We start from the raw sequence: 14947 nt of genomic DNA, 5'->3' as shown, positions 1-14947 counted from the left end.
GCCCCAATGAAAGATTTAATTCCATGATCGATGGAGGAGCAGCTTGGCGGCAGGGATTTATACCTTTAACTGAAAATGCGTGCACTCCAAACCTCTTTCAATTAATCTTCTCCACCCCTGCAACACTTATACAATAAGAAGCTACTCTTTTTATGCGTGTGTCCTAATCTGTTGAATGTTTTCATACAAAAGGAGGTTTACACACAACCTTATCACAGCTGAATAATTCATCACTGTAGTCAGCCCCCCTGCCCCCACCCCCCTACTAGGAACTATTGGCAAGAGCAGGACAGGCCCGAGGCTGTAGGTCAATATGCTAGCTGTTAGAATTTGTACCATATTTTGCCCATGCTTGCTCCATATGGGTCTATCATGTGTGTGTCTTTGTTTGGGCTTTCACATACAGTATATATGTTAACATATTCATATTGTCTTTTGCTGTAGTTTTTATTTAATCCATTCTTACATTTAGTGAAACAATTATTCCTTGACTTAATTTTGTCACTGTGCTGGAGGTGGTGGTGTGTTTCTTCTCTGTCTGGTCCATAGTGGGCCTCTCAGGCTTCCATACCTACTTGATCAGCTCCAACCAGACCACCAATGAAGATGTGAGTATGAAATAAACACCAGACATCATGCTACATACTGTTCCTTAAAATAGCAACTACAAAATAACGTGAGCCCCTAACTAAAGGATGAAACATTGCTTTAAGTGGTGTGATTTTTCTATACCTGCTACACACACTATATTTGTGGATTTGGTTATAGTTAATCATTTGAAATATGTGATCCATTTACAGTTCAGTACAAGTGACTTTTCCTGTGAGGTTTAGAAGTAGCGTTAGTGTTCTTTGTTGGTCGCAGTTGTTGTTGTTAGGGGTGATATTCTTAAAGTTGCAATTACATGATTTGTCTTAAAACATATTGTGTAATATGAGCAAAAGAAAAAAATTATTCACAAATGATTCACCTTTTCTATGGAATTCAAGAAAAAAAAAAAAACATTCCCAGCAAATTAACAGAGAAAGTGGTTTTACAAGTAGTCCCAAGGTAGTTCTTGTGTGTATATTATTTGTCTAACAAGCTAAGCAGCTTGTTAGACACATTTTTAACCCTAGACTAGACAACAATACCCAAACCTAATCCCTGTGTTCCACACAGTCTTGTTTTGTCTTCCAGTAACACTTGAGATATTTATCTATGTTGTGCGGTCTCTTCCAGATAAAAGGTTCATGGTCTTCTAAAAGAGGGAAGGACAACTATAACCCCTACAGCCATGGCAATATATTCACTAACTGCTGTGCAGCACTGTGTGGACCCCTGCCACCGAGGTATGACATGTGTGAATGTATTTTTATGAGGTAATTTATGCATTCCCAGATGCCCATATGATGCCATACAAACCATATAATTCACTGCTCTGAGTAAACCCAATCAGTAATTGTTCACCTTCACTGTAATAGGTCATAGCCCCTGTTGCGCTGTTGCTAATTTAGCATTTTGTCGGAAGGCTAAAATATAACTTAGTCGACTCCTTTTGATGTGAGGAGCTGCTTTGAAACAAGCCTGCCTGCAGCCTTTTCTCTATACATAGCTACTAATATACTGCTAGAGTGAAAAGATTTCAAGCTCATTTTAACCAAATCCATGATCAAAGTTGGCTTGATATATTAGATTTCACACTTTTACTGATCATGTGATTTACAGAATACAGGCCAACTGTCACAGCTACGCTCTCATGTCCATGTGACTGTAAATGTCAGTACACATTGCACATTCCCTGCTAGCTTCTTTCACTTCAGCATTTCGCCCAACAATTCTCATTACTCATCCGTGAAACTGTAGTTCTTGATTCCTGCGACTAAAACTGCTCTTTTGTCATGGTTAGACGTGTTCATGCTTACCCACTTGACAGAGATACCTACTATCTGCTCTTATCTTTACTGGCTACTGTACCCACTTTGTAGATACAACACTCACAATGACGCTGTTAAGACGTCACAAACATCTCGTCACAAACATAGCCTTTGGAACTTGCAGCCTTTAACTTTGCCTTTTACTTTGCACTCATTTAAGTGTACAAACAGAACATTAGAGAAATACAAAGTCTCTAGTTTAGCACATGCATACAGTACCTTCTTAAGTTAATAGAGAGAGCAAGAGAGAGAGACTCACACAAAGTATAAGAAGAGCAGTAATGGAGGCTTTTTTGGCAACATTCTTTTAGTGTATCTTGCTGTGCTGTGCTCTGGCCATCGCAAGCCATAAGTCACCAATAATGATTCCAGTGGGTGGCAAAGGAGAGTCGCGTGTGTTGTGTATCCAGCTGGATCCATCAGTGACAAAGGAATGTTTCACCTCAGCCTTGTACTATGCAAGCAACGCTGCCTCTCACACACACAGACACACTTCATTAGCTGCTGAGATCTTGACTCACATTTCCTAATGCATCAGCCGGTGTTTTATACTCATTTCCTCCTAACCGCATCTGCAGACGTTACTTGTTATTCCCATATTCATCACCAGCAACACATGCCGCTGCTGTAGGTTCCCAGAGTTTATATCTGTGATTCTAGCAAACCATTTCCACCTGAATCCAGCTCAGTCCCACTGGAACACACTGTCAACACACTTTCTGTTAAATGATTACCCTGCTCGCACAGTTTAACACTGTGTGTGTGTGTGTGTGTGTCTGTGTGTCTGTGTGTGTGTGTGTGTGTCTGTGTGTGTGTGTCTGTGTGTCTGTGTGTTTGTAACCTTATCTGGCAGATAAATTGCCATTATCACATACATCTGGCCCATTACCACACATGTGCATTGGCATACTGAGAGTTCAGCAGGTTGCTGTGTCAGAGTTCTGCAGCATTAACAATGGGACAGAAACAATAATTTGCTCCACTGCAGGACTTAGGTGATTGATTACCAAGTTGTTATTTCATGTTTGTGTGAATGTATGTATGAGTGGAAGATTTGAGTATTCAGAGAATGTTGAGGCTTGTACACAATAATAAAACACACATCCACTTACATGCTATTGTCTCTTTTAACAATGTGGTATTACTGACACACAAGGTCATTTGCACTCTTCTAATCCTTCCCATTCAACATTAAGTCAACCTGGCTGTAGATACAGTATTAGCCTGCTGTTGCAGTCAGTCAAAATGTGTGCCCATTTAATTTGTACATCGGCTTTCAGTGCTCCAGAGAATCTATTGGTTACACTGCTCTGCTGTATTCAATCTGTTAGTGGGTAATGCTGCAAATAATGTTTTTCTTCCTTCTTTGTTTCTCTGTGACTAGTCTCATTGACAGACGAGGCTTTATCCAATCAGACACGCCACAGCTGGCACCACCAACCAATGGCATCACTATGTATGGCGCTACCCAGTCTCAGCAGAGCCACATGGTAAGACATGGACCTGACTCTCTGTCATTTCTCCAAGATGCTTTGTAGAAGTAAAAATGCAGACTGAGTTGTCACGGGTGGTCTGGTTCATAGTTGTACAGTCTGTTTAGAGACCAGAAGTGGGCAGGTCACTTGATGGATGAAGTTTTAGGAATAGAATAATTGTTGATTAAAGGGACTTGGGTACTTTTTAGATCTGGCTCACCTCTATTATCACAAGCTTAGTTTAGTTATAATCCTGAAGAAATCAGTCATGGTTCATTTGGTGACACCTGTGGTTGCTGGTTGTAACAACAAGTGTGGTTTAATACTAGAAGAAATGCTCATTGAGCAGCTACTTTGTCAAAATAACAGAAGGTCATCAGATGTATCTGTTTACAGTGCAGCCAAACAAACTCATGTCGTTTTAATAAAGAAGTCAGTCAATAATTGGAATTTTGCATGGGAATGGTTGACTAACAACTCTTAAAATAAAAACTACTAGAAATAATTACAGAAAGAATACTGTGAAAATACTAGTGCGGAAAAAATGCTGACCATAAATACTTGGAAAAAGTCTAAGATTTCATATAGTACCAAAGGGTTAGAACATTAAAATTTTGATTTGTCTCAATACACCGGTCCGAAATTTGCTTGGCTACACTACTTTTTGGCCCAGTCTCACCCGGGCCATACTGGGACTCGTAGAGGGCAAGACCGTGGTCAGCATGACTCACAGAAACAAAGCACCTTTCACTGCAGCCTGTCTGACAGAGTGGATCTACAGCTGTTGTCTTTCGTTCATTTACCAGAAACAGAAATTCAGCTCTCACAAATTGAGGCAAACCAACTTGGACCCATGTCAGTTTGAGGAACTCAAACTACAGGCACCATGGCTCATATTATTTTGTGTCTGACTGAAATGGTAAACTTTTTCTGTTGGTTTAACGACTTTCCTAGATAACGTAGCCTAGGCAGAGAGGGTAAAGGCCAGATGAGGTCAAACTATTTAAAACAACACTTCAATCAAACAATCCCTTAATTCTCAACACACTGCAGAATCCCAAACCAGCTGCACCTTTTTCTCTCTTTCTGTCCAGACCTGGGAAAGGAAACCCAGTTAGTCTTTCTCATCTCACTAGATTGAAACGGATGAAACTTCTCTGGATTGCAAATAGCGAGTGAGTGTTTTCAATTTTGCATGTGTTGCCTGTGAATTAGGTCAGCAGTAACAAGGTGTGTGTGTGTGTGTGTGTGTGTGTGTGTGTGTGTGTGTGTGTGTGTGTGTGTGTGTGTGTGTGTGTGTGTGTGTGTGTGTGTGTGTGTGTGTGTGTGTGTGTGTGTGTGTGTGTGTGTGTGTGTGTGTGTCCCTGATTTCATCCACTCTCCTGTATTACAGTTTGCTTATCAGTACATAATACTGTGTAAGATTAAAGGTTCCATCATCCTGATAATCCAAGACTGCAGTGGTAAAAAAAACAATGAGCAGGAATCAAAGAGACATAATACATAATGCATCAGACCATTTTGTACAAACTCACGAAGTGAAAGTACAGCACAGTCAGTAAACATCTCCTCCTCCTGTATTGTAGAGAGAATAGGTGGTGTCGTGAAGAGGACATTGTTCTGACCTCCCTGACCAGTTTCCCTCTGGCGCCTGAAAAGAAACAACAAGTCTACTGTTGTTCAGTTTAGCCGTTAACCTCAACATTACATGCTAGATTTAAGGCCTATTCACACACAGCTACTAAACGTCTTTCACTGGTGCCCTCCCTCTGTGCCACAGTCATCTCCTTGTTCTCATCCACACTCGACCTCAGCCTGTCAGTTCTCATTGAGACGTCGAGCATGAATGTCATCTGTCTCCAGGTCCTAAATGTGTGGACTATTTGTAATATGCTGAGAGCCATAGGAACCTCCCCTTACATTCGCACATTCAGAAATAACAGCCATCTGTTTTCTGTAGTGGTCATGATGAATAGCGAGAGTTGTGCTATTGTGCCAGCTGCTGGCCATTTATCTGCACACTGATAGTCAGCTGTTTACTTAATATCCATTTGTAACCGGCCACATTGGTAACACATCAGGAGTGACCCCTCACTCCCCACGTCTACTGATGCAACTCACTTCATTGCTGTGTTTGACTTAAAAATCCAATGCGGGCTAGACCACTCATTTCAAGTCCACATTGTATTGTAACATCAAGTAGGTTTTAGAGAGGCTGCTGCTGGCTTGATTTAGTCAAATCGTTCAAAGAACGATGAGTAAAAGTCTCCCATCGCTTTTGTCTGTTTACTACAGGTGTGTGGGCGGGTGCTATTTAGAGAAAGTGTGTGAATGTACATGAAGTGTGTGTGAGAGAAATAGAGGTGACAAATACAGCAGAGAAGGAAATTATAATCCGGTTATGTGGAAAACCTTGTAAGGGGTTGCCATGGTAACAGTGTAACCTGTAACATAAAACTTAGATATGTGTGTGTGTGGGGGGGGGGGAGGCTGTAAGCATTTGTTTCAATTTTAAATAAAACCAGCAATATCTGCATGGGTAGATATCACTGTAAGCTAGTGAGAAAATGTGGGGTTTTTTTATCATTTGGGTGAACCTGTCCTTTTACCTCATGGTAAACAATCTGTTTTGGCCTTGTATTATTTCTATTTTTGGCCTTGTCTCCCTTCCCTTCCTTCATCTCTCGGTCTTTTTCCTTTGTGAGATGTGAGCTATTGTTTTACAATACACACATTGCAACTTGATCAACTACCATTTCCTTGTTGATTTCACAGTGAGGGATGAGGGACCGACAAACCACAGCCTCGTTTCAGTTTTTACCACTCACTCTTACTTCCGTCAGCTGCATGAATGACGGTGTTAGTCACTGAAAATGCCCAACTTTGTTTCTTTGTTCCCATAAGAGCTTGATATAATCAATATTCAGACCCTGTTTAGTAAGTTTATTGAAGATGAAATAATGAACAGAAAGGCGGTAGTTCTGTGTTTTTCTTGTTCGGGCCAGCTCAACCAAACGTACCACCAAGTGTCTGCTGAATGGACAACTTATTATCCGTCACATCTCCCAACTTGTTTCTGCTTCTACTTCTATGGATCAAATAAATTAATCGAGTAATCGTTTCAGCCGGAAAATATTATATTTAATATTATATAAAATATTATATTTAGACCCATTGCAATTTTGTAATTTTTCTTTCAAAATAACCCTCTACCACTTGAGTGATATAATGTCGCTTTGTCATGTTGACTACAGTCATGAAATCGAGGTGTTAAATGTAGGGTAACAATTCTTAATGAGAGAAAAAGCTCTCTTAGCCTTGTTGTTTCATCACGTGTGTAAGCCAAAACATGGCCTGTGCTGCTTCACTTGCTGTCTGCTGTCCAAGGTTAGAGTATCAGCCGTCTATGTACATATTGTTCCTTGTAGTTTTGCGTGTGTCTGTCTGCCGTTGGGCATAGACAGTGCTGAGTCAGTCTAGCTATGACTGTTTATAAAATACGAGTGGGCCTAAAAGTAGAAAGAAAAGGACAAAGCGCTTTATTCCTTTTATCTCCATCTTTATTTTAGTTTCTGTCCCAACACACTGCTGATGATGTAGCTCTGCGCTTACGTGGCTGTGAGTGAGGTTTCCATGTCATTTCAGTCCAATAACCCTTGTTCAAATTAGTCTTCTAGGCTCGTAAAGGTGATAAGTCAAGAGCAGTTGATAAGAGGATTGATAATACTTACTTCTACTGTCAAAGGTAGCTCAACTTTGTTTAAAGGTCCAATGTGTAGGAATTTCTCCCATCTAGCGTTGAGATCAGATATCGCAATCAACTCTCTTGCGCCACGCAATTCAAAGTACATACTACAGCTACGGTATCCTTTACGCTTCAAAAAGCTGGTCTCTTGCTCTTTTCATGGGCGAAGAAGAAGACTCCTGTTCCTGAAATTTGGATTTTGAATACGTGTGGTCCTCCGTTTCCTTCTTCAAACTTGCCGGGGCCGGGAAGCTATGATACCCATTAGCAGCATTAGCAGCAGCTGAGAGTGTATCATGTGACAGCGAAAATGCGAAAGGCCGAGCAGTATGTTCTGTATGTCCCTTACCGGCTAACGTATTTCAAAATGGCGCATGAATATGGAGCGTCTACCCCAGTTCATGCAAATGCAAATGTAAAATTTCAAGCCAAAAGGAATACTTGGAATTGATGGTGCTGGTAAATATTCATGAAAAAGGACAAGTTTGTGAACGGGCAACACAGATTTTGATAATGAGCAACTAAACACATTACACACTGGACCTTTAAATCACATCAGTAATCTGCTCTTTTTAGGTCAGTGAGACGGAGACCGACAGGTGAGATGTCGGGGACTAACCTTTGTGCATCAAATTTCTTGTCAGTCTGACTTTGGGAGTGGAGTGGGTTGGAAGCAGGCAGGCGTCAAAGTACTTTCTTCACTTTTCTTCAACTAGTGACCTTTCATCTCTAACTGGTCTCTTTACATGATTGCTCTGTGGTGACAAAGGGCTAATAGGGCTAAAGCTAATCTCCCTGTAGCTAATGTGTGGTATTGATAACTCCCCGTGGCCTAACCCAGTTACTCTGCTCCACTTTTAGACGTGTGATTTCTACCCCTAAGCAAAGCAATAGAGATCATTAAGTCATGAGGCAGTGACTTAATAGGCCTTTTTTTTCAACTCTTGTCAGCTGACCTCAGATCTGTTTTTACTGGGGCGGATGCTTGTGCCGGTTCAGGTTCTTTGTGTGGCTCTGCATTCTAACACGGGTACTAACGTATTTTTTTCTTTCTCTTTCTCTCCCTTATCACTTACCTGCTCCTTGTTTTGTCTTTTCTCCTCCATCTAATTTTCAACACTGCCTCAATGTTATTTGTTTTCTATTTCCGTCATTCACCTCTGGCCCCTTATCTATCTCTTTGTATTTCACATCCCTTCCTGTACTCTTTTCTTTTCTTGCTTTCTGCTGCTTTCTCTCAGTGTGACCAAGACCAGTGCATTCAAAGCACCAAATTCGTTTTGCAGGCCGCCGCCACACCTCTCCTCCAGCAGCAGAGCAGCCAGCCAGTCATCCTGACAGCCTCCCCTGAAAATGGAGGCTCTCTACCTGGCCGCGCCTCCCTCACCCTGGGCGGCCCTTGCACCTCACTTCCCCTTGGCCAGCCCACCCCTCCGACGTCCACCCCCAGCCTCAGCTGCCATGAGGCCACGGACATGCTGCCAATCCACGGACACAGCCACACACACAACCACAGCCACCCTCTCCAGGAGCCGGTGGCCCACCACCACTTCCTCACCCCAGAGGAAGTGCCCTCGCCGCCAGGTATGCTTCCCTGCGGCAGCCCCCTGGGTCACAGCCACACTATGCAGGCCGGCTTCTACAATCCAGCCAGCCAGGACTCACTACATGAGGACTCTGTCAGAGGATTGGTAAAGCTCAGCTCTGTCTGACAATGGGATATATAGCCCCTCCTCCCATCTCCTCTCTCCTGAAAACATGTAACCCACAAAACTCTCCTGTGCCACGTTTGGACCAGCTCGCTCTCGCTCTCACCCTCAATTAGTTTTCCTTTCTCTCCTTAGCAGGACTTGAGAACTGAAAAAGGCTGTGGTTTAAATTCAGCTGCTAGAAACTGAATGGAATGTAACTGAACCGAAATGAAACCAGTAGTCCTCAGCCAATGTCTTGCCAAACCTCTCCACTGGAACAGGGAAAGATGTTTTCTAGTGCAGTGGCCTGTATGACAACTCAGACATCAGCTTCTTTCTTCTTTTTTTAAATAGCATATTCCATTAGCTCCTTGAAACTGGACAGGGGAGTTTCTTTTTCAAAGTGGCGTATGTCTGTGAGCCATGTCGAGCAAGAAACAAAGATTTTGACAGTATATGGACATTTTTGGTCGAAATTATTAATTTCTGTCAATGGATCAAAGGTCTGACAGGTTGTTTTTTTTGTAAAACAAACTTTAGCCTATTTGCCTGTTGCTGATTGGACCATGTCTTTTGCCTTTTTTCTGGGACATTCTCAGCAGTGCAATGGTTGTCGTCATCATGTTGCATATCATCCTGCTTTTTCTATGTTAAAAAAACAAGAGACTATTGTACTGTACCATGGTTATTACAAATTATATTTCCTGTGGATATTAATAAAAACAACTTTTTATCAGATAAGATTGCATTGAGATTAAGAAGTCATAATGTGAGTCTTGTGACGATAACATTTCCTTTAAAGTTCATCTTGTGACCGATGTCTGTATTAGGCGTAAATGAGGCAGATTTAAAAACAAGCATGTCTAATGAATGTTGCTAAACATTTATGAAGACCTAAAAGTGATTTGTGGATGCCTTTAAAGGAAAAAAAGATCTGGAGTTCACTGACTGGCGGTGGTTGGTAAAGGTGTCTGGGTAGTAAGAAGGCAGTTAATAAACATTCAATTAGCTTCTACCACCTTGTGGTTGAGTAGGAGTATTGCTGATGAAAGTGTAGTTTAACATTAAACTACATTTGATTTAACAACATTATCACACAAGACATCAAGTGCAGACACCTACATTATGACTAATGAAAGCTGCAATAACCAATATTCTTATATACAAAAAAAAAAAAAATCAACTGACTACATGTATTGTGAAAGGGTTGTTCTAGTAAAGAACTTACAAAGATTGACAGCAAAAACCAAAATTGTTTGCTACCTGATGGTTGTCTGGAACAGAAGGTGGAGCATTTAGTTAGACACGTTAGAAGGAGAGTGAATATTAGACTCTGGTAGACACTGACATGACTCCAAAATGCTATTGTTGCTTCGGGTCTGCTGGGTATGTAAATAAGCCACTTAATGCTAACGCCTTCACCCTATCAACGTTAATGTGAAAATATCTTAGTGTTGTGTTGACAGCCTGTTGTGCTGCCCCCTAGTGGCCAAATATCATTTCAGGTTTAACTCAGACAGACAAACTGTGGACATAAAATGATAATAGCAACACATTCATTTATTAAATCATTTATGATACATAGGGAATACATATTTTACAACAGATAATGCAAAAAGAAAAACTGACATTTGAAAAGAAATATCCCAGATTTTTTTTTCATTCGTTGCATCGAGTGGGAGAGCAGTGAGACGAGATGGTCACAGATACAAGATTCTACTATATTCTACAGCTTGCAGAAAGATTGCAAAATGTCATTCCTTTAGGTTATTGAAATGGTTATATATTAAACGGACCCTGTACTGCACTGTGCTTGAGTTCTGCTGCACCATCACATGTTGTGTGGGCATGCCCTAAGTAGGCACATCCTATTTAAAAAATAAAATAATAATAATAATTGAACTCTCATTAGAAATATTTTCATTTCTGAATTATTTAGTAATGATTCAAAGCTTTTTAAAATGGCTGTACAATAAATTTGTCTTTATTGGGCCTTTCTCAAAAGGAATGGAGCCCTTCGATGTCATTCATTGTTTGTATTTGCTGACTGTCTTGGCATTTAAACAAAGCCAAGTGCTTATTAATATTAAACATATTTCCAGTTTTAATTATACAGTGCACTAAGGGCATATTACAGCAGAGATGCACTAGAGACAGTATAAGAAATGAACCAAGGCAAACCTAACTTGTAGCTGTAAACAGTCATGGGGGCTCACAGCCTGATGCTCCAGCACAGCTAACTCTCATGCACCACTAGCCAGGGCTGGAAACATGGACCATTAAAACTCCATGGTAGGGCCTGACCATGGACCTTGGTCACCAAAAATGCTAGACTAGCTTAAAATCAGTGACCTATGTTTGTTGCAAGACTAACCTGACCTGAAGTCTGCACAGGGTTGGCCGTTTTCAGCATCCATTGTATGGGTCACTGCGGCTAAGCTAATTTAGCCTTCGATAACCAGAACACAACAGTGTCTGTGACGCTGGCTTCTGCGTAACTCTAGAATTCAGAGTCACCACAGTTTAACATCATTGAGCTCCAGGTCCCCCATGATCTCCAACTGGTCAATGCTGCTCAGATCCTGCACCCGATGTCTGAACTCAAACATGTGTGAGCCATTCACTGCCAACTTGAACTGATGAGGCTGACAGAGGATGAGAATCTGACAAAACAAAAATACTGAGCAATAGTCAATCATTGCAGACATACAACTTGTGACGAGATAAACATCCAATTCGGTGACTGCATAAGCACTTTCAAAATAAACCTTATAAGTTGTAGGTGGTTCCTACCTCGAAGTATTCCCCTGACGAGAAGGGAAAGAAGGGCAGCTCCCGCTCCTCCTGACCCCAGGATTCACTCAGGTACGAGTTCCTGATGAACACACCCGACTTCATGCGAGGGTTCAGATGGAGAGCGATGTTCTCTGTCCTGCTGTTGCGGAGGTTCACTGTAAAACTGGAAGAAACGTGGATTAGAGGTAAATCTTCGTCTTTTTTTTTTTTTAAGAATCGTTGCAGTTACCAAAGTGGACATTTACATTAATAGTTCAAACATATTGGTGAGATGTGCACACCAGATTGCTTTTATTTGTTATGTCGAGGTTACTTGAATCACCTAATCATTTACCTGTGAGGATACATGCTGACCTGTCCTTTGATTGTGATGTGCTGCCCAGGGCTCAGTCCTTTGAGTACACTGCCTTTGTAAGGGAGGCTCTGGGATGAAAACATAGTTGATACATTTCATTCAATTATTTTCTATAATCGATTATTTCTGCAGATTAGTTTCTCTAAATCATTTGCTCTATAATGCTCAGTGTAGTTATGGCCCAACATGCTATCTATAGCTCTTTTCTACTCTCTTTTCCAAACTATTTGTTCATGCCTGTGTAAATGTGTAGATGCTGCAGCAGTGGAGGAGTATCGGCCTCCATACATGAAGGTTAGAAAATACAAAAGCATGCACGATGATAGGTTTAAGTGCTATATTATGTATATGGGAGAAATGGGAAATATTTAGTGGTGTGAAAATTGTGTTATAAGTGAAAGGATATAACTAACTTTGGTGTTATTTTCATAGTTTGGGTCATCCTTCCTACCAGTAATAAGAATGTACATATCAAGTTAATTGCTAAGATCTGGGAATGCGCCATCATTGATAACAAAAAGAAGTAAAGAATCACAAGTAGTCAGATAATAATAAACAAGAAATTTCCTTTAAAAGTCTGATGGCTGCATTCTGAAATCCACAGTCTTCAGTGCACAAACAAAGGAATCATTTAGGAAATGTGATCCAGTTTTAGTAGCATCACAAGATACTGGGAAAATTTAGGCACAAAGGATTTATGTAGATGACGCAAAAGGAAAAACTCACCAAGTCACCTGATTCTGAATATATTGCCTAGAAAAAGAAACGCCACATTGAAGATTAAGACATACTTTATTAATTACTATAATAATGTATTATTTAGAAATGATTAATCAGATAGGTTTATAAAAGAAACACACATCTGACCAAATAGTGGAGGACAAAATAAAGCAAAGGGATAGGAATGTACTTACCGAGTTTGGGATGTAGCCAATAGCGTGCACTCTGACTTTCCCAGAAATAGAAAATGTGTCGACCCTGTTCAGTGGAATTTTGTGCTTGTATTCCAGCAGGTGAGTGCCATTTACTGCCACCTATGGGTGAAGACAAATCCTTTAGTAGTACTGTATTAATCAAATTGCTTTTTTTAAAAGGTACTACACAGGTTTAGCCAAGCCTTCATCCTGAACAGCATGGGCTCACTGACCTTGAAGACATCTTCGTGCACCAATATGATAGTCTCGAAGGGGGCTCCGCGTTTGTAGGGTAGCTGATGGAGCGTTTCCTCTTTGCCCCAGCTCTCCTGCAGCAGGGTGTTACACACCACACAGGGCGAGCCTTTGAAGCGAGGGCTGAAGTGAAGGGCGATGTCAGAGCGCGGCTTGGTGCTGCAGCCGCTCGACAGGTCGATCTGAAACCTGCAGAGAGGGAGCACACCGAGCCTGGATTATTAACCGGCCAAGTGGGCAACTGCCTCAGGGCTTCGGAGTTCACTTTCATGACAAGGGTTGGGGAGTTTGCACCTCGTAAGTACCATATCAACAAAGGCAGGTCCATGTATAGAGGCCTTGTGTCAAAATGTAGTTATTTTTGACTGAAAACCATTATGATTAAAAGGGGGTTAAAAGTTCAGCCAAACAGTTGACAGAACTACTGTTGCCAAGGCAAATAATTAACTTTCAAGCTCAATTCGATATTTCAGTTTATACTCGCATGGTGCATAGTCACAAATGAGGTTGTGTTTAATCAATCTTCCACAACTGACAAAACAGGCATTATATACATACACACATACACATACACATACACACACACACACACACACACACACACACACACACACACACACACACACACACACACACACACACACACACACACACAGAGATTAGTTGTTCGCGGGTCAATAAAGGCCCTCTAACCCATTAATCCAGCCATGGTGTGGTGTAGTGGTATTGGATGGTCTGAGGGTTTAAGACCACCTTCGACAAGAGGACACAAGAATTTTAAATGCCTAAGTGTCTTTGAGCAACACACAGTTCTGTAGCCAAACCTGACCTCTGACCTCCAGGTGGAGGAGCAACAATTAAAGTCAGAACTAAGCTAAAATTAATCCAAACTGATGATGTCAATACATACAAAGTACATGTGTTGTGGAGGTTGGTACAGGAACTGTCATGGTTTAAAAAAAAAAAAGTTTTGGGGACCACTGAACTAGACACAACAGGGTTTAGACGTTTCCCCAGATTAAAGCAGGCTATCACATGCTTTGGGTTTACCAATCACATCTAAGACTTATCCAGAACACTTTTCTACATATTTCTCTCTAATTATATATTTACCTGTCAGCATCTGGGGGCACAGTGCCCTGGATGATGATGATCTCCCCAGGGTGCAGGCCTCCAGGTATGGGCCCTGTGTATGGGATCACCTGAGGTGAGAGAGTTGACGTTAAAGCACTGGATACCTGCACTGACACAAACTGAAGACATGCTGCTTGATACGAGGGAGCTTAAACGAACGCCTGTGTGTTTCATTTATTAGCAAGAATATACATTGACCGCCGGATACCTCGGATTAGTTTACGTCCAGTGTGCAGGCCGTTTATAGACTGCTGCTGCTGCTGCACATAGTGTTTAGCTGGAGCTAATACAAACTAACGTCACATGAGGGTCTATTGATCATTGCATGATGGCATCAGAGGGCTGAGGTAGATAATTATAATAATAAGCCTCTTACCGGATTCAGGACAGTGTGTTTCGCATTTGCCACAGACATCGGGCTTCTTGTGTCAGACTACAACATGCAGCTGTGCTGAAAGACAACAGAGGTGGTGTCTGCGGTAAATATGACAGGTTTGTAGCTCTCCTGCACTACACGGGGATGATGGCAGTGGGCATCTTCTCTCCATCAGCCCCGAACAGCACGCGCATGCGCAATCCTACCATGTGATCAGGCCCGCTGAACAACAACCAACGGAGGGTTATCGGAATCTAAATGCTATAATTTATAACTTTAATCGTAGAACA

The 14947-nt window shown here is 41.5% G+C and overlaps 2 protein-coding genes across 6 annotated transcripts in view; one reads left to right on the top strand and one right to left on the bottom strand.

Moving 5' to 3' along the window:
* Positions 1 to 9568, top strand: part of LOC120549679 (palmitoyltransferase ZDHHC14-like) — a 62749-nt gene extending 53181 nt beyond the window's left edge. For 2 of the 5 annotated variants that reach the window (XM_039786756.1, XM_039786757.1), the window contains exons 7-10: positions 506 to 608; positions 1222 to 1331; positions 3301 to 3406; positions 8378 to 8848. In XM_039786756.1, the coding sequence (XP_039642690.1) occupies positions 506 to 608; positions 1222 to 1331; positions 3301 to 3406; positions 8378 to 8848 (790 nt within the window). Of the gene's footprint in view, positions 1 to 505; positions 609 to 1221; positions 1332 to 3300; positions 3407 to 7712; positions 7736 to 8377 lie in introns of all 5 variants that reach the window. The other 3 variants (XM_039786760.1, XM_039786759.1, XM_039786758.1) reach the window with 3 other exon arrangements.
* A 798-nt stretch (positions 9569 to 10366) lies between these two features.
* Positions 10367 to 14875, bottom strand: LOC120549681 (galectin-8-like). Its single transcript, XM_039786762.1, has 8 exons — positions 14658 to 14875; positions 14261 to 14349; positions 13126 to 13336; positions 12893 to 13012; positions 12705 to 12731; positions 11958 to 12046; positions 11621 to 11786; positions 10367 to 11490 (listed from the first exon to the last, which is right to left on the bottom strand). Exons 1-8 carry the CDS (start codon positions 14694 to 14696, stop codon positions 11341 to 11343), a joined length of 891 nt encoding a protein of 296 aa, XP_039642696.1. The 5' UTR covers positions 14697 to 14875; the 3' UTR covers positions 10367 to 11340.
* Positions 14876 to 14947: the final 72 nt, after the last annotated feature.

Source organism: Perca fluviatilis, chromosome 20, assembly GCF_010015445.1.
Source record: "Perca fluviatilis chromosome 20, GENO_Pfluv_1.0, whole genome shotgun sequence".
Classification (NCBI taxonomy): Eukaryota; Metazoa; Chordata; class Actinopteri; order Perciformes; family Percidae; genus Perca; species Perca fluviatilis.
The sequence above is the reverse complement of the archived record's forward strand: the minus strand, read 5'-3'. Positions and strand labels throughout refer to the sequence as shown.